The 27,465-nt window shown below is 35.1% G+C and overlaps 1 protein-coding gene across 6 annotated transcripts in view; it reads right to left on the reverse strand.

Annotated features, from left to right (window-relative positions):
• NEGR1 (neuronal growth regulator 1) overlaps positions 1-27,465 on the reverse strand; it is an 836,662-nt gene that overhangs the window by 551,944 nt on the left and 257,253 nt on the right. The window contains exon 1 of one of the 6 annotated variants that reach the window (XM_042997574.1): positions 5,011-5,179. The exons of the other annotated variants lie outside the window; for them this stretch is intronic. Coding sequence (XP_042853508.1) covers positions 5,011-5,174 — 164 coding nt within the window. The 5' untranslated portion in view covers positions 5,175-5,179. Of the gene's footprint in view, positions 1-5,010; positions 5,180-27,465 lie in introns of those variants that run through there. 6 annotated transcript variants of the gene reach the window in all.

The following is a 27,465-nucleotide window of genomic DNA, read 5'->3' on the forward strand; positions in this document are numbered from 1 at the left end:
TCTGCAGACCAGTGGAAATTCTTATATTTACAGTATTTTCCCATTATCATCTTCATTGTACTTAAGAACCAATTGGAATAAGTCTGTTTAGAGTATACCACTACAGACCTTAAATTCGTCTCGATTTCTCTCCTCTGTCTTACTTTGTCACTCAGTCCTCAAACATTTTCAACGAACATGAAAAGATATGACTAGTAATTTCTATGTATGCATAGTTATGGCAAATAACCTAAGTTCATTTTTCTAATGTCATGGACAAGCAACATTTTCCTTCTTTGATCAATTCATCAGTCACTGATTATAACTCAAACAAGACATTCAAGAACAATTTTCCAAATCAAATTAATTGAACTTTTACTTTTAACGGCATTCATAAAATTCTAAAAAATCTTCTTTGCTTTCCTTATAGCTAGTTTTGTTAAAGATGTTAACATTATTCATCATTTTTTAGAGAATGAATTTCCTTCAGAATTGGAGATACTTTATGTATGTACACCTGTTAACTTTGTAACTATAAGAGGAATTAGGGATAACAATTTGGTTGGAAATAATAACAATAATAAGACGCACCACACTGCAGACTTCATGGAGAAAGAATTATTTTCTATATAGTCCTTTATAGGCATTTTGCACCTTTGAGTATAGAATAAAAATGCAGTAACAATGACACCATTATAAAAATATGAGTATATTGAAAGATCAAGCCAACTTGCTCACATCTTATAAAACTGACTATACTTTATATGTCTTTATGTTGTTAAAAAGAAATAGGCCCAAAATGGAGTCACTTAAATATTAAGTCTCATCAAGACTTAATACCTAACCTAATTGCACTTTCAGCCTCTCTCAGGAGTAGAATTTTAAACCAATCAGTCTAGAATGTCCTGATCAGCACTTGTAAGATAATCTATCTGTGTAAGACTCTCTGCTCTGCCCCCTAAGGGAAAGTGATCTTAACTGAAAATATCCTCTTTTGCTAATAATTTCTTTGCCCTAACCTCCTTCCTATAAAAACCTTCCATTTTGTATAACTCCTTGGAGCTCCTTTCTACTTTCTAGATTGGATGCTGTCTAATTAATGAATCCTTGAATAAAGCCAATTAGATCTTTAAATTTACTCAGTTGAATGTTATTTGTTTTTAACAATGTAGTATGTCCATTCACCTACTAGCAGCCAAACAGAGCGGTAAGAAGTCAAACAATTATTTTTATTGAGAAAAGTTATGATCATGCCTTTGAAGGGCTTCAGAGCAAATCTCCCCAGAATGTGTCACTTTGCATTGTGGACTATTTTGAGTTGAGGGCAATCAAGACCCTGGCGTCTCAAGAGAAACTTTTGCCCCTCTCTTTACCTAGAAGAATCTGAATTGGAGGTATTTCCCAGAATGGGGATTTTCACCAGAGACTAATTTTATCTCAATGATCCATCTGTGTGGCAGGGCAAACATCTAATTACCAAACATCTGCCTTTCTTACTTCCCTTGAACTGCCTTCCTCAATCCTTTGAATCCCCAGGCCCCTCTCCCATTCCTTAACTCAGGATGGCATATCTACCTCACTTTACCTTTCTGTCTTTGATTCTTTCCTGTGTGTGAGGTTCCCCTCAGTATGAAAAGCTAAATTTGATTTTCTCCTGCTAATGTTACACCAGCTGGGAGAATCTTTAGAAGGGTAGAGGAAAACTATTCTCCCAATACATCAAAAAGCAAAAGTCAATTTTTGGGTCATTTATCAAATATCCAAATTTCCCTTGCTATTTTATATAAGCTTTGACACTGTTCTACCTCCTACCTATAATAATACCAGGTATAATTACTTTTTCTATTTTAAGATCTTGCATTAACATTTCTGAACATTAATAGATTCATCTTTGACTGAAAAACTACCAATTTTGAAATTAATTCTTAATTTTTCCTAACCAAGAAGAAATTTCCAAAAGTTGTAATTATGAACAGTAAGGCTAAAGGACTCTACATAAGGGATAAAATAGGACTTTTCAATCAACAATATGTATTTACAATGTATTTAGATTATCTAATTTCTTTGAACTCATTTGTTAACTGGGGCTAATCTTAACAATTATGTCAAAGGTTTTTTAAAGATTAAACAAAATTATGCATTCCATAATTTGTGGCAGACAATTAAATAATTCATGTTTATTTTTATTCATTAATTTTATCATATTTCTCAGGCAGGAAGCTGTTTCAATGAAAATAATTTTTATGACATACCTATATCATAGGCCAGTTAATAAAAATTCAATTTCAAAGAATACTCTGGAATCATGTCTTTGCAATTTCTTCTGGCTTTATTATTTAAGTAAAGCTCCCATTTATAGTGTGTCATTATAGCCCATAAGGAGTGAAATAAGCTAGAACCATCAGAGCAATTATGTGGTTTCCTGCAAAACTCTGTGAATTCTTGTAATTAACAAAGGTCAGTTTTTAAAAGAGAAGTGATCTCTATGAAAATTCATGAGATCTTCAATGATTGAGTTGTCAGTCAGTTCCCATTCTTATTGCTACTACCCCAGTATAGACTCCTATCACCTCTAACCTGGACCACTGAAATAACTTTCTAAACACTTCAATCCTTCTGCTTCCCATTATTTGCCGTAGTTATCTTTTAATACACAGTCCTGACAATGACTCTACTGCTTAGAAAATTCACATACTTTCCTATTGTTCACAAAATAAAATCCAAATCAATGGAATAGAGCTCAATACCTTCCATAATAGAAGGCTAATCAACCATTCTAACATGAAATGCTATTGTTTATCTCACACAGAGTACATTAAAGCCAAATAAAAGATATTTTATGCATGTTCAAGACTGATGTCTTTTCTTCTCCTTACAATGCCCTTGCTGCTCCCTATTCCTTCTCTTCCTATACAGTCTTACTCATACCCCAAGATACTGTCTAAATAAAGATCACATCTTCTGCAATATTTTCATTTGTTATACTCCCACAGACTTGAATATATGTATTTAAAGATATATAAAATGCTATAGTTTATAATATATTATAAATGTATACTTATAATTAATATAATAATGTGCAAATAATGTATAAATATATACAAATATACAATTTTAAATGTGTTTGTATATATTTAAATAAAGTTAGACATAACACAGACATGGAATTATAATAACTCAGGTACATAATTTTCTATTAACTCATAAGCTCTAAGACATGTATCTTAGCACAGTGTCTGAAACGTAGTTAATGATCAGTATAGTTTTCCTAAATGTGTGACTATATGATTAAATGAATTAGCTTATATTTCATCATCTATGAAGTACACAAATTCCGGGCTTACAATGGTTTTCAGTATTGCCTCACTGACAGATATCAATTTCTAAAATGTACTTTCTGAGTTCCAATTATTTTGACATCACAAAATTACAGGACTGAAAAGGAATAGAAGAATGCCCACTCCAAGCTTCAATGAAGGGAAAAATATCTTCTATTTTAAAAGAGTTCAATTTTGAATAGGATTTCATAACCTACCCCTTTCACTCAACCCTTTCATGTTTAATAATGTCCACTATTAATTCCCACAGACAGTCTTGCGATTATTTTTCAAGGTAATTGAAGCATTACTGTTTTTTTTTCTCTCCTTTTTTTTTTTTTTTTTTTTCCTGCCTGGGAAGATGACATAACACCAGAAGATTTTAAGAAAGTTAAATATATCAGAATAAGCAAAGACTGTGACAGATGGGTCCTGGTTTCAGAACTAAAACTCCTCATCTATTTACAAGCATCTATTTTCATTCGGGTTTGTTGATTCTGTCTTCTGAAAATTTCTAACATACACTGTTTCCTATTCCCAAGATTCCAGTGTTATTTGCATTTTGACCAATATACCTTTTTTTTTTCTTTACTTTCAACTCAGAGGCTTGGCTTTCCATGCAGTCACTTTTAGTTACTGAAAATACATACCTTTCACTTTGTTTACTGACTATTAATCATCCTTCTTGAGCTTTTGAGGCATCAGCCTTAAAACCTAGCACTAGCTCAGTGTAGTATTTTCCTTTCTTTTATTTTCTTTTTGAAATTGGGATATTAATCAAATTCTAGTTCTGGTGTTTTTTGTTTTTTTTTTCTTGACACCACTTCTCTAAGTTTAACATAAACAGTTCCTTGGCCATATTTGAAAATTCTTAAACTGCTTTGGAAGAAAATGAATTTGGGCCTGGACTTAGGCTGATTTCTTTCCTGCCTTTAAATTGTGTTATACTGCAATAGAGGGAGAAGAGAAGTTGGGAGTCTGGTAATGAAGTCACTTTTATTTTTTATTACTTATTTAAAAAAATTATATAAGGATGTAGGAAATTTGTTATAAAATCTGAAAAATACACAATAAAATGTTAAAGTACAGTAAGGTGATAACTATTGCCTTTTCCCAATTACATATCTTCTTTAGTTCCTCTCATTGAATTCCTAAGAGTCCACCAACTATAGAGAATGAGTAAAGCACAACTCAACAATGCTACCTGGGAAAATAAAATGATGACTCTAATTTCAACTAATTAACTGGAGTTATTGAACACCTGGTGTACTTTAGCATTGTGATAGAATCTACAGCCTTGGAGGGGCCAAGATGACAGAACACCGTGGAAGTTGTTGAAATACAGCCAGAAATACAGCCAGATCAACACTAAACCATCCTGCACACCTCGAAAACTGATCTGAGGATTAACACAACAATCTGCACAACCTGAACCACAGAACTCAGCAGGTACACGGTGCAGAGAGGTGAACTAGGGGAGAGAGAAGCTGTGGAGGGCAGGAAGCTGTTTTTGCTTGAAGAGAGAGGACAGGGACAGGGGGAGAGTACAGGAAAGCACTTCCCCCTGCCCCTTGCAGAAAGCAGCTGGAGAGAAAAGAAAGAGTACACAAGGAACTGAGCAAAAAAGGGAGAAAGGAGAACGGAGAGGGTTGAAATTCCATTAAGACTCTATAAACAGTGGGAGTGCAGAGTCTGAAACTCTGCAGCTCAATACCTGGCGGTGCTCTGGTGGGAAGGGTGAATCTCCAGGAGCAGAGAGTGAGGTGTGATGGGTCCAAGGGCCACAGACAAGAGAGGCCGTTCCCCTTCTGGGAGGACATTTGGTAGAGGCTGTGTGGCCTCCCAAAGGTCACAACAGACCCTGGAGAACAACCACATTGGCTGGTGCTGGAACAAGGACTTTAAATGCGAAGCCTGGTGCCAGATGTGTGTTGTGATTTTCCATAATCCCTGAAACACTCCGGCTACATGATTGGGTGAAGATTTTCTGGGGTGGGCTGCCTCTGTGCATCGGCAGCACATGGTCCCTCCAACGTTCCTGGGTACGGCCGGCACCTGGCCATTGCTCGGTGAGACCCTCCACCAGAAAACACGAGTGGGTCAAAGCTGCAGTTCCTCAGAAGCGAGGGGTCAGGAAACACAGCCGCATCTTAGATAAAACTCAGGAGGGAGGTGCTACCTGGCAACCTGATGACAAACAGTTTAAAAGTGGGGAGTGGACAGAACCCAGAGACAAAGAAGCCTGTGTGACTGGTGGTCGGAGAAGCACAGAGTTCCAATCCTAGAGACTAGAACCTGGGTGACTCCATTTTCACCACTCCCGTGCATGCCCATGCACACCTACAGACGCCACAAAATCCACCTTAGTAAACTAAGCAGCGCCATCTAGTGGAGAACAGAGCCGTTACACTAAGCCCCACGCAACTGGGCCAACCTCGCTCTTCAGGAACAACACAAGTCTGTCCACCTGCTTAGTTTACAGACTATAAAGTGCTTCATAGTTTGACTTCTAGGGAAAAACGATGTAATTTCAATTGTATTTCAGTCTGTTCGCTGGTCATCTATTCAGTTTTTTTTTTCTTTTTCTTATTTTTGAATACAGAAAGAGAAAATATTTATTTTTATTTTCCATTTTTATTAAAAATATTTTTCTTTAATTTTTTCTCCTATATTTTTTACTTTTCTGTGAATTTTTCAAATTCTATTTTACTTCCATTATTTCATTTTATTCTATTTCATTGTATTCATTTTTTCAAATTTTCAACCTTTTCATTTTTTTTTTCTTATCTTTCCCTTTTTTTTTTCTTATCTATCAAGCTCCTTTCAACAACCAGACCAAAACACACCTAGGATCTAGTGTCCTTTATTTGACTTTTTTTGTCTTGTTTTTAATATTTTAGTTTTAATTTTTCTTTTACCTTATTAACTACTTTTCTTCCTTCAAAGGACGAAATGCAGGAATTCACACCATAAGAAAGAACAGGAAGAAATGACAGCCAGGAACTTAACACAGATACAAGCAAGATGTCTGAATCAGAATTTAGAATCACGATAATAAGAATACTAGCTGGAGTTGAAAATGGATTAGAATCCCCTTCTGCGGAGATAAAAAAAAGTAAAAGTCAGGATGAAATAAAAAATGCTATAACTGAGCTGCAATCTTTAATGGCAGCCATGGCGGCAAACAAGGATGAAGCAGAGCAGTGAATCAATGATATAGAGGACAAAATTATGGAGAGCAATGCAGCAGAAAAAAGAGGGAGACTAAGGCAAAAGAGCATGATTTAAAAGTTAGAGAAATCAGTGACTCATTAAAAAGGAACATCAGAATCATAGGGGTCCCAGAAGATGAAGAGAAAGAAAAAGGGGTACAAGGGTATTGTGAGCAAATCATAGCAGAAAACTCTCATAAACTGGGGAAAGATACAGACATCAAAATCCAGGAAGCACAGAGGACTGCCATTAGATTTAACAAAACCCAACCATCGACAAGGCATATCATAGTCAAATCCAGAAAATACTCAGGCAAGGAAAGATTCATGAAAGCAGCAAGGGAAAAAAAGTCCTTCACCTACAAGGGAAGACAGACAAGGTTAGCTACAGACCTATCCACAGAAACTTGGCAGGCCAGAAGTGGCAGGATATATTCAATGTGCTGAATTGGAAAAATATACAGCCAACAATTCTTATCCAGCAAGGCTGTCATTCAAAAAAGAAGGAGAGATAAAAAGTTTCCCAGACAAACAAAAATTAAAGGAGTTCATGACCACTAAACCAGCCCTGCAAGAAATTTTAACGGGGGCTGTCTGAGGGGAGAAAAGACAGGAAAAAAAAAAAAAAAAGCAGCAAAGACTAAAATTAGGTCCAGAGAACACCACCAGAAAGTTCAACTCTACAGGCAACAAAATGTCAATAAATTCATATCATTCAGTACTCACTCTAAACATCAATGGACTAGGGGCACCTGGGTGGCTCAGTTGGTTAAGCATCTGAATTCGGCTCAGGTCATGATCTCGTAGTTCATGAGTTTGAGCCCCACATCAGGCTCTGTGCTCACAGCTTGGAGCCTGGAACCTGGAGCCTGCTTTGGATTCTCTGTCTCCCTCTCTCTGCTTTTCCCCTGCTTGCACTCTGTCTCTGTCTCTCTCTCAAAAATAAATAAACATTAAAAAAAAAAAAAACTTTTAAAAATCAATGGACTAAATGCTCCAATCAAAAGACACAGGGTAACAGAATGGATAAGAAAACAAGATCCATCTATATGCTGTTTACAAACGACCCACTTTAGACCTAAAGACACCTACAGATTGAAAATAAGGGGATGGAGAACCATCTATCATGCTAATGGTCGCCAAAAGAAAGCCGGAGTGGCCATACTTGTATCAGACAATGTAGACTTTAAAATAAAGACTGTAACAAGAGATGAAGAAGGGCATTATATCATAATTAAGGGGTCTATCCACCAAGAAGACCTAACAATTGTAAAAATTTATGCTCCAAATGTGAAAGAACCCAAATATACAAATCAATTACTCACAAACATAAGGAAACTCATTGATAATAATACCATAATAGTAGAGGACTTCAACAACTCACTTACAGCAATGGACAGATCATCTAAACAGAAAATCAGGAAATAATGGCTTTGAATGACACACTGGACCGGATGGACTTAACAGATATATTCAGAACAATCCATCCTAAAGCAACAGAATCACATTCTTCTCCAGTACACATGGGAAGTTCCCCAGAATAGATCACATACGGGGACCAAATCAGCCCTCAACAAGTACAAAAAGATCAAGATCATACCATGCGTATTTTCAGACCACAATGCTATTAAACTCAAAATCAACCACAAGAAAAAATGTGGAAAGATAACAAATACTTGGAGAATAAACCATCCTACTAAAGAATGAATGGGCTAACCAAGAAGTTAAAGAGGAAGTTAAAAAGTACATGCGAGCTAATGCAAATGATAACAGCACAGCTCAAAACCTACGGGAGGCAGCAAAGGCAGTCATAAGAGGAAAGTATATAGCAATCTAGGCCTTCCTAAAGAAGGAACAAAGGTCTCAGATACACAACCTAATCTCACGCCTTAAATAGCTGGAAAAAGAACAGTAAATACAATCCAAAACCAGCAGAAGACAGGGAATAATAAAGATTAGAACAGAAATCAACACTATCAAAATCAAAAAACAAACAAACAAACAAACAACAATAACAGCAAAAAAAAAAAAAATGTAGAACGTATCAATGAAACCAGAAGCTGGTTCTTTGAAGGAATTAACAAAATTGATGAATCCCTAGCCAGTTTGATCAAAAAAGAAAAAGGAAAGGCCCCAATTAAATAAAATCAAGAATGAAAGCAGAGAGATCACAACCAACACAGCAGAAATACAAACAATAATAAGAGAGTATCATGAACAATTATACCCCAATAAAATGGGCAATCTGGAAGAAATGGACAAATTCCTAGAAACATATAAACTACTAAAACTGAAATAGGAAGAAATAGAAAATTTGAACAGACCCATAACTTAAAGAAATAAATTATTAATCAAAAATCTCCCAAAAAACAAGAGTCCAGGGCCAGATGACTTTCCAGGGGAATTCTACCAAACATATAAAGAAGAGTTAACACTTAATACTCTCAAAGCTGTTCCAAAAAATAGAAATGGAAGGAAAACTTGCAAACATCTTCTATGAAGCCAGCATTACCTTGATTCCAAAACCAGACAGAGGCCCTACTTAAAAGGAGAACTATAGACCGATATCCCTGATGAACATGGATACAAAAATCCTCAAAAAGATACTAGCCAACCGGATCCAACAATACATTAAAAAAATTATTCACCACGACCAAGTGGGGATTTATACCTGGGATGCAGGGCTGGTTCAATATCTGCAAACTAATCAGTGTGATACATCACATCAATAAAAGAAAGGACAAGAACCACATGATCCTCTCAATAGATGCAGAGAAAGACTTTGACAAAATACAGCATCCTTTCTTGATAAAAACCCTCAAGAAAGTAGGGATAGAAGGATCATACCTTAAGATCATAAAAGCCATATATGAAAGGCACACCGCTAATTTAATCCTCAATGGGAAAAAAACTGAGAGCTTCCCCCCAAGGTCAGGAACAAGACAGGGATGTCCACTCTCAACACTATTATTCAACATAGTATTGGAAGTCTTAGCCTCAGCAATCAGACAACAAAAAGAAACTAAAGGCATTCAAATCAGCCAGGAGGAGGTCAAACTTTCACTCTTTGCAGATGACATGATTTTCTATATGGAAAACCCAAAAGATTCCACTAAAAAACTGCTAGAACTGATCCATGAATTCAGCAAAGTCACAGGATATAAAATGAATGCACAGAAATAGGCTGCATTCCTATACACCAATAATGAAGCAACAGAATGGGGAAGTCAAGGAATTGAACCCATTTACAATTGCACCAAAACCCATAAAATACCTAGGAGTAAATATAACCAAAGAGGTGAAAAATCTATACACTGAAAAGTATAGAAAGCTCATGAAAGAAACTGGAGAAGACACAAAAAATGGAAAAATATCCCACGCTCCTGGATAGGAAGAACAAATATTGTTAAAATGTCAATACTTCCCAAAGTAATCTACATATTCAATGCAATACCTATCAAAATATTACCAGTATTCTTCACAGAGCTAGAGAAAAGAATCCTAAAATTTGTATGGAACCAGAAAAGACCCCAAATAGCCAAAGCAATCTTGAAAAAGAAAACCAAAGCTGGAGGTATCACAATCCCAGACTTCAAGATGTATTACAAAGTTGTAATCATCAAGACAGTATGGTACTGGCTCAAAAACAGACATCAGATCAATGGAACAGAATAGAGAACCCAGAAATGGACCCACAAACCTATGGCCAACTAACCATTGACAAAGCAGGAAAGAATACCCAACATAATAGACAGTCTCTTCAGCAAGTGGTACTGGGAAAACTGGACAGCAACATGCAGAAAAATGAACCTGGACCACTTTCTTACACCATGCACAAAAATAAACTCAAAATGGATGAAAGACCTAAACGCAAGACAGGAAGCCATCAAAATCCTAGAGGAGAAAGCAGGCAAAAACCTCTTTGACCTCAGTCACAGCAACTTTTTACTCAACACGTCTCCGAAGGCAAGGGAAACAAAAGCAAAAATGAACTATTGGGATCTCATCAAAATAAAAAGCTTCTGCACAGTGAAAGAAACAATCAGCAAAAAAAGGCAACCGATGGAATGGGAGAAGATATTTGCAAATGACATATCAGATAAAGGGTTAGTAACCAAAATCTATAAAGAACTTATCAAACTCAACACCCATAAAAACAAATAAACCAGTGAAGAAATGGGCAAAAGACATGGATAGACACTTCTCCAAAGAAGACATCCAGATGGCCAACGGACACATGAAAAAATGCTCAACATCACTCATCATCAGGGAAACACAAATCAAAACCACAATGAGATACTACCTGACACCTGTCAGATGGCTAACATTAACAACACAGGCAACAACAGATGTTGGCCAGGATGAAGAGAAAGAGGATCTCTTTTGCACTTCTGGTGGGAATGCAAACTGGTGCAGCCACTCTGGAAAACAGTATGGAGATTCCTCAAAAATTTAAAAATACCCTACAACCCTGCAATTGCACTACTAGGTATTTATCCAAGGAATACAGGTATGCTGCTTCGAAGGGGCACATGCACCCCAATGTTTATAGCAGCACTATCAACAATAGCCAACATTTGGAAAAAGCCCAAATGACCACTGACAGATGAATGGATAAAGAAGATGTGGTGTGTGTGTGTGTGTGTGTGTGTGTATATATATATATATATATATATATATATATATATATTTATATTTATATATATGTAGATATATATATAAATATATATATGTATGTATATATATATGTGTGTATGGCAATCAAAAAGAATGAAATCTTGCCATTTGCAACTACATGGATGGAACTAGAGGGTATTATGCTAAGTGATATTAGTCAGTCAGTGAAAGACAAATAAGACTTCACTCATGTGAAGACTTTCAGATACAAAACAGATGAACATAGGGGAAGGGAAGGAAAAACAATATAAAAACAGGGAGGGGGACAAAACATAAGAGACTCTTAATATAGAGAAAAAACCAGAGTTGCTGGAGGGGTTTTGGAGCGGGGGATAGGCTGATTGGGTAAGTGGCATTAAGGAATCTACTCCTGAGATCATTGTTGCACTATATGCTAACTAACTTGGATGTAAATTAAATAAATTATTAATAAAGCGTGAAAAAAAAGAATCTACAACCTCAAGGAGCCCACCCATGGTCTGGTGTATTGATAGATATGATCATTAGAGAGCAATGAAAGAAAACACGTAATTTTTTGGTAGAATTTCATTATATAGCCTACAGAATAAATGTTCAATAAGAGTTTAAAGAATTTGGTGGAAGAGCATTGGAATAATGAAACCATATAACATGAGGAAATGATATAAAAAATTTAGTATTCATATTGCTAATCAATAATGTCATATGGATTGTCTACTCTTAAAAGTAAATCAATACTAACTTTCAAAAATGCAATTCAGCAATTCATTAATTATTCTTTACAAACTGCACCAAAGAGTTGACCACTGATCTCTTATGGTTTCCTTAAATCAATGCAAAGGACACATCAAATGTAAAATGCTCCTTGTTTCCAAGCTTACTAAAAATAATTGCTGCTAATGGGGTACAATTTAAATGCATATGAATAAAAACATTTTAAGAGGTGACACCTGTTATTAACTTGTAAAGTGGCTTGAAAGAATCACTTAAAACTAGGCAATGTTCAGATGGACACTTTCAAGGTTAGCAAATCAAAACTGAAAAAAAAAACAACAACAGAGATTTAAAGAAAAGGTAGAAGGAAATTAAATTCTATGTTCAGATTTTTATTTCTTTAGAAATGTTTCTGATTCAGGCATAACCCAAAATACTATTCAAATGCTTGAATATCCGGTTAACCTTGATGCCTTTAAACCCTATGTGAAATGTTGGATCTACAGGTTAGCCTTCACAACTCAGCTGTTGTTCTGCTCTGCCTGGTACAATATTGACTTTTATAGAAAGCTTTGTAAATATCAACATTTTTGTACCTAACCTCAAGCTGAAGCAGCACAGCAAATGCAGCCTGTCAACAAACATGCAATGCCACTCTAAAAGGATCTTGACAGAATTTAATTAGAAAGTTAAATAAGCAAGGAGAGGATACATTGGTGGAAAAGGAAAACACAAGAAAGAAGTGAAGAATGGCATTGAAAAAATACAGACATTAAGAAAATAAAAAGGTAATATTTGGATACTTTCAAGCTGGTAGAATAATAAGGAACTTGAAAATGGCCATGAAAGAAGCCATGAAGTTATTGGAAGATAGGATTAAATTTTGTTTTAGACCATACTAACTAAACTTGTTTATCCTGATTGACTTTCTTTATCACATTGAGCTTATGTTAATAAGCATGGTACAAAATATGATATAAAGTCCTTCATGAAAACAACAAATTGAAGGAATATACACTGCATTGTCTTTTCCAGAACCAATTCAATGCAAGCAAAACCTGAAAGATCAGAATGAATAGAATTAAAATGTGTTATTTCAATTCAGAATTCTTAGAAAGCATACGATTTATTTTTGTTACAGTGTTGTATAGTGAACCTAGTGCCACAAATTTATAGTTTGTTTACATGAGTCATTTTTCATGTAGTAAGGGAGAGATTAATGAATAAATAAATGATTTAGAGATTAATGGGTAAAAAGAAAGAATGCTTTCCTCCCATTTGTGTGTGTGTGTGTGTGTGTGTGTGTGTGTGATCAGCATGCCATCGTAGTTGAGGAGGAAAGAAGTTTAGAAAAATAGATGTCTTAGTTCCACTGCTATAACTAATACCATACACAATGTGGCTTAAACAACAGAAATTTCTTTCTCACCATTCTAGAGGTTAAGAAGTCTGAGATAAGGGTGCTAGTATGGTCAGCTTCTGGGGAGAGCTTTCTTTCTGGTTTGCAGACAGCCATCTTGGCTGTGTTCTCACATGGCAGAGAGAAGGAGGAAGCAAGCTCTCTGTCTCATCTTAGAATTGCACTGGTCTCACAATAAGGGCTTCACTTTCATGGCTTAATGATCCTCCAAAGGTCCCATTTCCACATGCCACCACATTAGGGAAAAGCATTTCAATATATGGGTTTTGGTGGGGCGGGGGACACAAACATTTAGTCCACAGCAATAGGAGTAAATGAACTTCCTATAACCAACAACTACTCTAAGCCACAATTTTATTTTTCTCTTTTCTTTTCCTTTCACCCAATTCATTATATGTATATAAATTGTGTGTGTGTGTGTGTGTGTGTGTGTGTGTGTGCGTGCGCATATGTATATATACAAAATCAAGAAGTCAAACACTAAAATATATGCATAACTCTAAGCTATATATAAAATCCTAATTGAGGAAATACTTATTTGATATTAAAAGTAATTTTCATCTATATATTCTTTATCCTTATAAAGTATACTTATTAAATAATATGGTAAAATATAAAAATCTGTTAATATATTTTTTAAATTTTTTTATGTTTATTTACTCTTGAAGGACAGAGATAGAACGTGAGTGGGGGAGGGGCAGAGAGAGAGGGAGACGCAGAATTTGAAGCAGACTCTGAGCTGTCAGCACAGAGCCTGATGCAGGGCTTGAACTCATGATCTGTGAGATCATGACCTGAGTGAAGTCGGTTGCCCAACTGACTGAACCACCCAGGCACCCTAAAATTGTTATTATTTTTAATTAAGCCTTTATATTTTATAATTAAACATATCTAGATTTGTATTCATTTGAAATTTATGAAATATTGTTTAAAAGCTTGGAAAAGAATTGCTTTAAAGAATTTTAGTTGAGTTATAATAAATACATGGTTATAAAAAATATGTTTATTTTTTTATAAATTCAGCTTCCATATTTCCTTTACTTAAGTACTAAGTTGATCTTCTGTAACATGTTCCAAATGACTTCAATATTTCAAATATTCAGCAGCAGGCAATCATGCAGAGATTCAGGAAAGAACATTTAGCAAAAGAACCACTTAGGAAAATTAACAATATAATCACCTATATTTTGATTCAATTTATCTTTCAATTCCCATGTGTTAGTAATACAAATAGTAATTATCAAATATACCTTTCAGTGGCCAACCTTTTCCAATAAAAGTTTACTCATTTGTCAAGTACTTTTTTTTTAACCAAAAAGTAACAAAGGCTTAAATTCTTACAAAAAGAAAAATTTATGAGAGACTACTAGGTTTGTCATTGCTACGTCTGTCATTTAATCGTGGCATGTATTTAATTTCAGACCTTCTTCAGTGTAACTCACATATATTTGAAATAAAATATGCAAATAAATTCAGTCTCTGGAGAAGGGTAAATTCAACCATGAAGCAGAAGAGATTTCCATTTTCCTAATGTACTGTGGCACTTCTGTGTGTCCACTTACATTAGCCTATGAGAGTGTCTCCAGCTCTGGCAGCCCCAAGAATGTGTTAAAAAGACATGGTAAATTCAGAGTTCTGAGAGTAAATAAACCTTGTGTAAAAGAGGACTTCCGGACCACGTAGGTAGAGTAGAAACATTCCATGCATTTTAAATGCCTATAATCATGATTCTCCACCACAAAATGTAATATATGTTCTATCAGAATAATTATTTTCCTCTATACTTATTAATGCCGCAAAATAAAGTGTCCTTCTCACCTTCTCTCCTGGTCAGTACCCAGCCTAATGCTAAGGGTTGGGGAAGGAAGGGCTCCGTTCAGGTACATTTTGAGTTTTAACATTAAGCACCCAGTAATTAGTCAATAACCTACCTGCATAATGTGATGAGGGAAAAACTGACAAGTCAGAAGAAAAGTGTTTCCAAAAGTCCCAGTGAAAAATAATACTAGTAACCCAAATGTGGAGGTGAATCTCCATTTCTAAAGTATTGTCATGGCTTACCGCGTTAAAAACTGTAAAACAATATGGTGGCTTGCAAAGACAAGGTTAGAATGACTTTAACAAGTCCCTTTGAGCCAATATCAAATAGTCTCTGCAGCATCCTTACCTTCCCTACAAAGCACAGTGGGGAGAAGTACATTGTCAAGCACTTTTTTATAAGAGTGTAAAGTGAAAGATCAAGGTCAAACTTAGCGATGCAAATTTTTGTTTGTTTTTGTATGTTTTCATAAGCCTACATTTCTCCAGATGTTTCCTTACTGTTAGGCCTTATTCTTTTCCTTTCAAAGGTCAAAAATCTCCTTATAAAAATAAATCATTTCTTCCTTTCATGATAAAGGAAAATAAACATTAATATTGGGACAATTTAAAAATAAAAAAGGAAAGGATGTCATTTAATCCCGGGTTTACCACAGAATAAAATGTGCTGAGAGGAATTTACTTGTAATCGTAAATGTCTTTGGGTTCCCTGCAAATGACCATTTCTTTCATAACTTCTCATATATTTCTCCCAGTTTGGAGTTCTTTTGAAATTAGCATCCCAGGGTAAATTCAGACATTCAACTCTTTTAAAACATTTTTTTTTCTCCTTCTAAGTTCAAAGGATACTGAAAAGAAAAAAAGAAAGAAAGAAAGAAAAGTAAAGTTTCTCTATTTCTGTCTAACCTGGCCAATTGCCTAGGTCAAGCTGTGAGCTCAGTTGATTGGCAGAAGGAGACACCAGAGGTGTTCCTGAAGAAGGTCATTCTCTAGGCCAGCTAAGACTTTTTTTTCTGCCTTTGCTATGCTATGTTACCCATTGAGCTATGGCTACTAGTTAAAAAAAATGCATGTAAGAAATGAAGTACTGCAGATAGTACAAAAAGAATAGAGAGGCAAAGCTACAGCTGCCTATATGTAGGTGAACAATTAATGTTAAAAAAAAAACCTTTACTATAATTTTCTTCTGTTCAAAAACTACATGTTTTAAATTGAGAAGCTTAAAGAAAATCTGATTAAATTCTACAAAGCATACTCTTAGGATAAAGGCCATTTTCTATCATTTATTAATAATGTTAGCTATTTCTTCACAAGTACATTAATACCTTACCAAAGGCCTGACGCATATTTTCTTTGTTTCTCAAGAAACGATGTCAAGTGAGCTGTCTTAGGTATATAAGAATACAGGGACTGGTTCTGGACTATAAAGAACTACAGGGGCAGCTGAGTGGCTCAGTCAGTGACGCATCCCACGGGTCATGATCTCACCGCTCCTGAGTTCCAACCTTGCATCAGGCCCTGTGCTGATAGCTCAAAGCCTAGAGCCTGCCTCAGATTCTGTGTCTCCCTCCTTCTCTGCCCCTCTCCTGCTCATGCTTTGTCTCTTTCTCTCAAGAATAAATAAACATTAAAAGAATTTTTTAAAAAGAGGAACTAGAAGAAATATAATGAAATCCTGAATTTAAATAAAGTAAGTTTATGGGTTGCTTGAATAAATACTTGTTTGTTTATTTTCCTCTGGAATTTTACTTAAAGAACATTAATATCACTTTTGTTATGGTGAGGAAATAATAATATATGATGTGTGTATACACAACTCATTGGTGCTTCTTATTGGTGTCAATAATTATTATCTATATTTTTATAGAATGGCAAATTGAGTTTAGCGGACACGATGTACCCAAGGCCACATAGTTAATAAATAGATTAATCAAAGAAGGGTTAAAAATGTCCTTTCAGGAGCCCCAATCTAGATATTTACTACTATGGAACCTCTCTCATCACTGCTAATAAATAAATCTTTTTTCTTAAAACTCTAATAAAATGCATGCAGTTTCTCGTTTGTGCTCTACTAGTTAGTATTCATTGTGACATTTTTCCCAGTCTACATTATAGCTTCCTACACATAAATCTTAGGATACAGAGCAAGTTATTTTACTTACTCTACCTAGCTGAAATTTCTCATCTGCGAATGGGAATATGAATGGTATCTACCTCAAGTTGATCTGTGTTAAGTATTAAGAGACAGTCTATGTAAACACTTACTATATGCCCTGACACACAGCAAATGCTCACACATTTCAAATATTATTATTATGAATTTTCATAACCATCTTTGATAGCAAACTCACTAAAACTTGAGCGTTGCCCCATGGAATGCCCTTTGTACAACACTTTGTACAGTCCCATGATTTCTCCTCAATACCGTCTTCATTAGAATTGCATATAGTATCTGTTAAATGCACACTCCTGGGTTATACCACAGATGTTTCAGAAAACCTCTTCAGAAATTACTTTAGTGAAAACAGGGAAGTCAAACACACCTGCATTAAAATATGGTCCTAGCACATATCACCACTAAGAATCACTAAGCCTATCTGAACTATTTCTCATCTGAAGAAACGAAAGGAAAGAAGGAAGGAAGAAAGGACAAATGGAGCGTTAATAAGAAGGAAGGAAGGAAGGACAAAAGGAGTAGTGTTAATAATATCAACCTCACAGAATTGTAATATTGATTAAATGATATTTTTGTAAGAATATTTTATGCAATCATATTGTCATGTAGCAGGTGACCAACAAAGCTAATAGTTCTCTTTATCTTCCATAACAGGGATAATCAGAACTCAAATCTAAGGAGTTTCCTTTACTGTCAACTCCAGAAACTGGCCTGGAGATTCCCCAAACCATTCTGTCTTCCTCTACATTTCAGGGACAGATCCTCTTCTAAGCTCTCCCAATCTTTGTGAAGGTTAGCATATGGATCCTTATATAATAATCTAATTTTGATTTCATTTAAATCCAAAATTAGCATAGATTCCTCAACTTATGTTTTTCTTCCTTCTTTTTTTAATCATTCTACTTTTAACTGCAGGGATTTTGTTTATCAAAAGCACAATCTCAAGTTAAAAATATTCTTTGGACAAAGTAGTCCTCAGAGACCCTACTCTCATCTATCCACATACAAACATCTTCATGCATAGGGCAGGAAATATTCTGTGACAGTAACCTAAGGGATTATCCACTCAGGACTTCCACATTTGTCTCCCTACATCTCTACATATTCACCCCTTTTGTATCTAACCGGCCATTATAGACTGAACTAGTCAATAACAGGAGCCATGTGTTATTCACATCTTTAACCTCAATACCTGGCAACACAGGTGTATCATGGGCATTTATGTTCTCAAAGAATGAATGAAATCCAGGTAGACATTAGTAACTTTGGGGTCAGACAGTGACTCTAGGCTGCTTAAATCTGGGAAGTGAAAAAAAATCCTAGTTATTAAAAGCAGAAACTGGAATGCACAATAAAAATAATTCCAGCTGTCAAAAACCTACATGGAGGAAATGACAGGAAAAGAATACATGGGCAACAGAGACAGAAATAATTTGACTGAAAACTAAGTCCCCTCTGCCACTGTCCAGCCAGCTTGTCAGTTTAATTTGCAGTTGGAGAAAAGGAAGGGAGGTGAGTCAAAACAGGTGTTTGGTTCTTTTGCTTTGTTTTGTTTGTTTTGTTTTCTCTTTTTAATGGGAGAAATCAAGTGAAAAAGCAAGGCTTCGCCAGCTGTGAAGAGCTGCTGACACCCGTGGTTGCCACATCCCAAGCCTGGGAGATAGGTCAGATGCCGCTAAAGACAGCTGATAAAATGAGGTGAGGATACATGTAGGGGAAAAAGTCAAAATGCTAAATAAAACACAGTGCTAAATAAAACACAGAAGGAAAGGAAAGAACAAACAGTGCCCACAAAACGTCCAACTGCAAAATGTCCTTTTTTATCTTTGTTTTTCTAATTAGTACAAAGTCATACTCTTTCTTTTTCCTCCTTCTGTTCACTAAATAAAATGGGATGAAAATGGATAAAAATGAACACTTGGCCTTATGTGCAGTATTCAACCCTCTATACCTGCCAGGCTCAACTAAAGCATTGCAATATTCTCCCCTGGCTATTTATATTCTGTGTTTTTTTTTTTTTTCTTCCCTCATTTCCCCACTGGCCCACCCACACTAGAAAGTGGAAAGAAAGGATTTATTCCGACAGCAGAATTGTGTGGCCCTAAGAAGAAACGACTTTGGTCACAACTCTGAGGGGTCATGATGGACAAGCGTAGAAGGTCATGAGCACTTATTTAGTGATGAAAGCCTGGGAGAGGGATAGATGGATGGGAATGGTTTCTTTAAGCATAGGAAGTAATCATGACCACAGTTAGATTTTTTAAGATAATTTAAACCTGATACACATGGCAACTCACAACAATATGTGTACTAGTCTTTACTAGTATCTCCATGCTGAGATCTCTCATTTAAAAGAGGCCCCCAAATAGCATTTCGGTGCAACTGACAATGGAAATTGGAAAGGTGATGCCATAGAAGTTACTGATTTGGGCTAAAGAATAAAGTAACAGTAAAATTAAGTACATATTTAAAACTAATATTCCTTTCAAGTTTTTAGATTTTTTTTGGGGGGGGGGCTTTGTTTGTTTGTTTAAATTATTTAATATAGTACCCTCTGCACGATTTTGCTCATGGCAGTGAAGTTCAATTTGGGCAGCATGGGGGCTGATGAACACTCTGAGACTCTACCCGGAAAGGGGGCTGAGAGAGAACGTAAGAATTCAAAGGATATTACTGGGCTCAGCATGTCTGAGAAGTTCATTACCAGCAAGTGCCTGAAAAAGACACAGTTGGTATTAGAATAATTCAGAATATCAGTGGGTGAGCTGATATCCTTGGAAAAGGGAAGTTTAAGGTTTGAAAGAACCATCGTTCAACGTTATGTAATAGCATTCACATGGGAATACTGACTTAGTAGATCAAACACTCTCAGATACGAGATGGAAAACCTGGAGGGTTCACAAATTCTTAAGGTACATCAAGCTATTGGAAATATTTCTAAATACTTAGTGAGGTTGATTACAAATAGCCACTATGAACAAGATACCAATGAGACGCGAGGAATTAATATACCACAGTATCTACTCTCAGAAAGCTCACATTCTTAGGCACTTAACAGTTTATCACAATACAGCATGGCCACTGCAAATAACAGAAGTATTATTGTGAAACTGGGGCACACTTAATGGCATTAAATCCAGTTTTATATTCAGAAGTTAGAGAATATTTCTATAAATAGTGGTGTCTAGGTGGAATCATTAATGATGAATTGTATTTAACTTAGCAATAAGAACAATATACACAAAGGACAGAAAGTGTGCAGGGACCCATAAAAGTCTAAACAGTGAGAGCATAAACTGATGAAGTACATAGTGTTTGCTCTAGTGCTGGGGATGGAGAGTGGGCATGTGCAAGGCTGTGAAGAGTCTTGTGCTGTATCAAAGAGCTGGGAGCTTTCCAGAAAGCAAAGGGAAGTCAGCTTTTTAATAAAGTGCATCCCTTTGATGCAATGTGAAAAGTATATTTTCCAAACTGCACATAGGCAGACAAGTTAGAATAAATATAACACAAGTTGAAGATAGTATTCGAGATTCCAAGGCTTAAATTTCAAATTTATATATAACTAATTACTCTTTTCAATAGCCTGGTTTTATATTCAACTATGTAAGTAATCTATTTTTTTTTTTTTGGAGGGCAAAATAAAACTCACCTTAATACTTCTTAGGTTTATAATTATTTCCTAAAAAAATAGACACTTTTGAAACCTACATAGAATTGTGACAGTAAATAATGTCAAGCACTATAATGTAATACTTTGGCTAACATAAAGTAACTATAAGTAAATAGATTTATTAATAACAGTTATTAATAACAGAAGGTATGAATTAAATATTATGCTCTGGTGACTATGGGCACTTCTAGAATGAAAAGACTAATTTTGGTACAGTTGGAAATTTTATTCTTAAAATTCTGGTTATCAGACTGTCATGTTCATGAAAAAGTTTTTTAAACTTTCATTATTCTGACATTTGACATTTTGCATTTAACTTTTTTTATACTTCAAGCAGTTGAAAACCTAAGTAATATTAATTTTACATGAATTATGATTAATAGGTAGGTGTTTACTTAAGAAATAATTTAAGAAAGTGTGTGGGAAGAACACTAGTCCCAAGAGATGTTCTCTGGGAGAAAAAAAAGAAAGAAAGAAAGAAAGAAAAGTGGCTCCCTAGTTAATTAAATTTGGGAACTGTAGAATTTTTAAAGATTCACAATGCACATTAGCATCTTAAAAGCTCTGAGGACCTCTGAAGGAAGAAAAAAAAAAAAGCTGTTCATCTTTTTTTATGCAACATTTCCAAAATATATTTAATCATATAACTTTTTACATTTTAAAGTGGTACCTATTAACATTATTATCTCCGTACTATTATTTAGAGTACTACTATTATAAAGAGTACTGCTTACTCTTTGCCAAGAATGCTGCAGTACAAACAGTATCTTAGTTAATATTATTGTGATTTAGGGGTTATTATACCTTTTCCCATATGAGGGACCCAAGGCCTATAAGTGGAGCTGGCTTGAAGTCCCATAAGTGTTAAGTGGCAGAACAGGGATTAAAACCAGGACTTTGAGTTGTACAAACTATATATTTAGGCATTATGTAATACTACTTTACTTACAAAGAATTTCTGTGTTTAAACTCACTTAAAAAATGCTTTCTGGGGGGGCGCCTGGGTGGCTCAGTCGGTTGAGCATCCGACTTCAGCTCAGGTCATGATCTCTTGCGGTTTGGGAGTTCGAGCCCTGCGTCGGACTCTGTGCTGACATCTCAGAGCCTGGAGCCTGCTTCGGATTCTGTGTCCCCCTCTCTCTTCACCCCACCCCTGCTTGTGCTCTGTCTCCCTCTGTCTTTCAAAAATGAATAAACAAGATTTAAAAAAATAAAAATTAAAAAAATTAAAAAATGCTTTCTGGGACGCTTGATGTGACATTTCCCAGTTACATTATTATTATTACTACTACTAGCCTCAATTTAAAATTCAGGTTAATGCTTTTATATTCCAGTACATGGCAAAATATGTAAAGGTTATTTAAATATTTATGGAACCTTTAAAATAGTGACTTTTCATCGTATTAACAATGTTATATTTATATGCTAAGATTTAATTAAATAATATGTTCAAGTGATAATTTCCACCTTATGAATACAATATTAACATATTATATTCTCATTAAATCAGTGTAGATATTGGGTTTTTAAAGGCAGCTCTTCATTGAACTGACACACCTATCAAGCCAGAAATACTTGCTACTTATTTATCCATTACAACAAAAGCAGTTTCCTTTGTAACAATTGTTCATACCTCTTTAGTATGAGCAGGAAAGTGACAATAAAGAGTTCTCTGAAATATGCCAAATGAAGGGATTCTTCCATAAAGCAGTACACAAAACGTCAGGCATTTGGTTGCCATTAAAAGTATATTACAGGGTATTTTCCAAGGATCTATTTTAAGAAACGCAAATAAGACCGTGTTCTATATAACGTTACAGCTAACACCTTATTTGTTCCAATTATTGTTAACATCCAGGTAACATATTTCAGAAAGGCACACTATTATGAGTTAAAACAGAAAACAGAATTTTAAAAAAATTCAATACTTTAGGAAAAAAAAAAAGCCTTCCTGAATTTGAAAGGGCTTACAACTGTTGTGATGTTTTTATAAGCATAATTAAAAGTAGTTACTCAGTTTTGCCTTATATTTTTGTTTTTTATTTACAGTATTTAGTGCGGCATTCTATCTTTTTCTAAAACAAACGCATTGATGTATTAAAATTTTGCAGCCACAAAAGCACATTTTATTGTACTGTGAGCTCGAGTATCTACACTATTCTACTAAAGTTGTTATGCGGACAGAATAGTTAACCTATAAGTCATTTAAAAGTTCCTTCATTAGATTTTTAGCATGGATAAAGTGACCATTACTATTTTTTAGGTAATTTGCTAGTAACTCTCGTGTCCATGACCAAAATAATGTCAAAGAATATCACAGTAAAAATAGGCCTCCAAAGTTATCTAGTCAATTCTAAACATGAATACAAATCCAGGCTGACATTTTATTTGGTCCAAAAAGAAATGAGAAGTGCAAGAATAGTGCCGTAACTTTTATATAAAGTTAAATTTTCTCAATTTAAGAAATTGTCCTTCATTCTGAGATCATGTCATCGTACATTTTTGTGTTTCAATGTCCTTATTTATTAAATAAATTTCTTATATCACTGATCAGTTTGAATCTTAGTTCCAATCTTAAAATAACCCGGACTGACCAACAATAACCCAAACTGACCTAAGTAAGATGAACAGGGAATTAAACGAAAAGTAATTAATGTAATGTGCAAGAAAGAGAAGTGCTAGAAGAAATTAACACTTGTTACCTACCATCCTTTACAAAGCATTTCTAATGTAATCATTCAAAAAGACCTGTGAGATATAAATTGTGTTCCTATTTTACAGAGAAACAGGATTAGAGATAATTCTGCTAAGGTGGTGCAATTGTGACAGAGCCTATTTTGAAATTCAGGCCCGTATGCTTCTGGAGCCCACACTCTATCTCCTACACTCATCTGCCTCCAAGAATAAAAAGGACCAGGAAAAGATCCAAGAAAACATCGGCAATAATCCGGAAAACTTTTGAAGTTCCTGGAATTCCTACCCTCCACCCCAATACTTACACAATAAAAGTAAGAGGATTAAACCCAAAAATGCTTTCCTCTTAAATGTTGCTTTCATGAACAAGGAAAACACTAATCAGTAAGCCTGGAAGAACACGTACAGCAATTTAAATCAGCCCACATGCCAAGAGCTCAGGTGTTTGGGTTCATTCTAAGAGCCACCATTCTTCCTTTATCTCAGAGGCAAGGCACATGGTTTACCAATTGTGCTTTATATGTGGTCACTGCAATGCTACACAAATTTTGACCTTTCTATAGATTCTGGGGTTGCATCCAGTTAATTACAACCTCTGGTAATTTTTGTCTTATACCTGAGCTACTTATTTATTTGAATTTACTTAGCATCTTTGGAAGGGTTTGAGTCTGATATGCATATGGATTGACTGGATTTTGTTCTAGATTTTTATGACTATAAGTTTTACAGTCATCTTAATTTATTCTATATATTTGATAAAATATATGTATCAAGTGAATATGGTATCCAAGCAATGTAAACACACACATATATATTGTATAACGTATATTATCTAGGTGTAATATGCATATAATATACATGTATAAGCCAAAAGGAGTGGGTAGCAGGAATGGGTAGCATGAGTAGATAATTAGAATAAAAACAGACTATGTCAGTTGACATGAGTAGATAATTAATTAGAATAAAAACAGACTATGTCAGTTGACATACAAGAAACTGAATGCTATAGGGGTGCCTGGGTGGCTCAGTTGGTTAAGCATCTGCATCTGACTTCAGCTCAGGTCACCATCTCGTGGTTCGTAGGTTCAAGCCCCACATCGGGTTCTGTGTTGACAGCTCAGAGCCTACTTTGGATTCTGTGTCTCCCTCTCTCTCTGCTCCTCCCCTACTCATGCTCTGTCTGTCTGTCTCTCTCTCTCTCTCAAAAATAATAAACATTAAAAATTAAAAAAAAAAAAAGGAAACTGAATGGTATTGAACATCAAAAGAAGGAGAGATTTAGTGAGCGTACCAAGGACAGGGTCTAAGTTCAATTCTATATGCTTCCTTCCAATGTGCAATATTTGTTTTTTATGTTACTTTGCTTTGATATTTGCTATTGTTTCTTTACAAAATGGGTATAATAAAAAGAGCTTCTCAAGAGCAGAGAACATGCAGTATAACCTCATGACTTGGCAAAACTCCTAGTAATTTTTAACACCCAGGGATGTTTATTGAATAGATGAATGAGAAAATAGATGAATGATCATTTTGTGCAAAACTAGAAAGAACTTTTAAATGATTCCCATGCTTTCGCCATCCAGGATATCCCAGAGCTATCACTCCAGCTGGTTTTATTCTGCAGACTATGAGATTTTTTTTAAGACAGATGTAGTGGGTCTCATAAATCTGTTACAATCCAATTATTTTCTTTTGCAGAAAACTGGTGTTCTTTTAATTAGTCATAGTTTAAGAAAGAAAGCATCCTCTGAAATTACTTTGGAAAGTTGTTTTAAACAGCAGCACAAAAATAACAGTTCCAATTACATTGAATTAAAGAATGGTTATTTTAAATAATTTCATGAGTAGTTCCAAAGAGGTTATGTGGCTTTTTTCAAGGTAACACAGTGAATAATGAAAAATTATTTCAAAGCACTTAGATTTTCTTATTTGTAAAGCTACAATCATCCTCAGAATGTACCACCAGGATGAGAATGTAAGTTCCACAAGGGCAGAGATATTTATTTCCTTCTTGATTTCTGAGAGCTTAGAATATTCTCTGATTCATTGAATGCACTGAATAAGTATTTCTTAAATGAGTGAAAAAATTGATGAAAAATAAGAGGTATAGAGTTTACTGAATTATGCAGAGCCAATGGCGCATATTTATTTGTATATTCTAGGTGCAACAAACTAATTAAGGTATTTTTAAAATTATTAACAAGTATTTATTGAAAGCTTACAATGTGGTAAGTACTATTCTGAGAGTTAGGAACAGAACAGCGAACAACAGAGAAAATACCCTTGCCTTTACTGAGTATGTAGTCTGAGAGGAGAAAACTAAACCAAAATAAAACACATAATACAGTGGTTCTCAACTCTGTCTGTTGTTTTTAAAAGTTACCAATGCTTAGGATGTCTCTTCTCTCTGTGCCATCATGTATATATGTATGTATACATATCATGTATATATGTATGTATACATATATACATGTATATATATATATATATACATATACATATATATATTTATGACACATATAAATATGATCAAAAGATATATATATATTATATAGATATGACTTCTTAAATAATTCTTATGTGTATGTACAATTTATAGTTTTTGATAACTTCTTAGTAATTCTGATACATGGCTAGGGTAAAGAACATCCACAATAAACAAACAGACATAAAATATAATGTCAGGTATTGAGTGGGAAGTGCTATGAAGCAAAATTAACACAGGCCAGTGGGGGCAGTTAGGGGTCCCTGACACGGGCTGCTAGGGTGCCATGTGCATATCTAGGGGAGGACATTTTAGGAACAACAAGAAGGCCAGTCTGGCTCGAATGAAGTGAAGTGGAACACTTCTTCAAGGGTATAGTCAGAGGTTGCTATGAGGATTTGGTGCTTTCATTTAGGTATGATGGGAAGACACTGGAAAAATCTTAGTGAAGAATAACATGATCTGATACAACTTTCAGAGACTTCCATCAAATGGCTCTATAGAGAATATTCTGTAGAAGAGCAAGAGTCAAAGCAAGACAAATCAGGAAATGTAAGAGAGGATGGTAGCTTTGGGATAGATGGCAGCACTGGAATTCATGAAATATGGTTCAATATGTTTTTCGATGTTAGAAACGAGAAAATGCCTTCATGGATTGGACATGTGGTGAGGAAAAAGGGAAAAAGTCAATGATGATTCCAGGATTTTTAGCTCAAGCAATAAAGTGAATGGCAGTGCTGTGCTCATAACTCTTGATGTTTCATGCTTATGTATTTCCATCTAATGAAAAATAAAAAGGCTGGGTATGGTTGCCTTAAAATAGGATGGTAAGAGAATCTATTTAGAGTCCTCTTCCTCTTTCCCATGTATATATAGACTCAGTCACATGGACACAGCATACAAGCATATTTGTGCCAGCACAGGCACTACAATAAAACAACCTTAAGTCTAAAGAGCCTTTTCTTATTCTGCGATAGATAATAGTGACAGAAAAAAGAAAATAGAAGACAATATTGGGTTATAATGTACTCAATTATATCCTGACCCCATCAGTATGAACATGAAAATTCTCTAAGAGTAAAGAAAGCTAAGAACTAATAAAGTACCATCAAAGACAGACATGAAGCCTTGATCAGATCGATGCATAAATTTAAAACACAGTAAGAGCTTTGAGACACTAAAGGCATTTTTAAAATTGTTTTGTCTTAATTTTGAGGTTGCCACTTCTTTTTTCATGAAAGCTGAATAATGGTTGAACTTCAATTCTGTGCCTAATCTTCCGTATAATATTGCTTTTCCTCATTTTGTTCCATGCAGTACTATG

Source organism: Panthera tigris, chromosome C1 (genome assembly GCF_018350195.1).
Source record: "Panthera tigris isolate Pti1 chromosome C1, P.tigris_Pti1_mat1.1, whole genome shotgun sequence".
NCBI classification, from domain to species: Eukaryota; Metazoa; Chordata; class Mammalia; order Carnivora; family Felidae; genus Panthera; species Panthera tigris.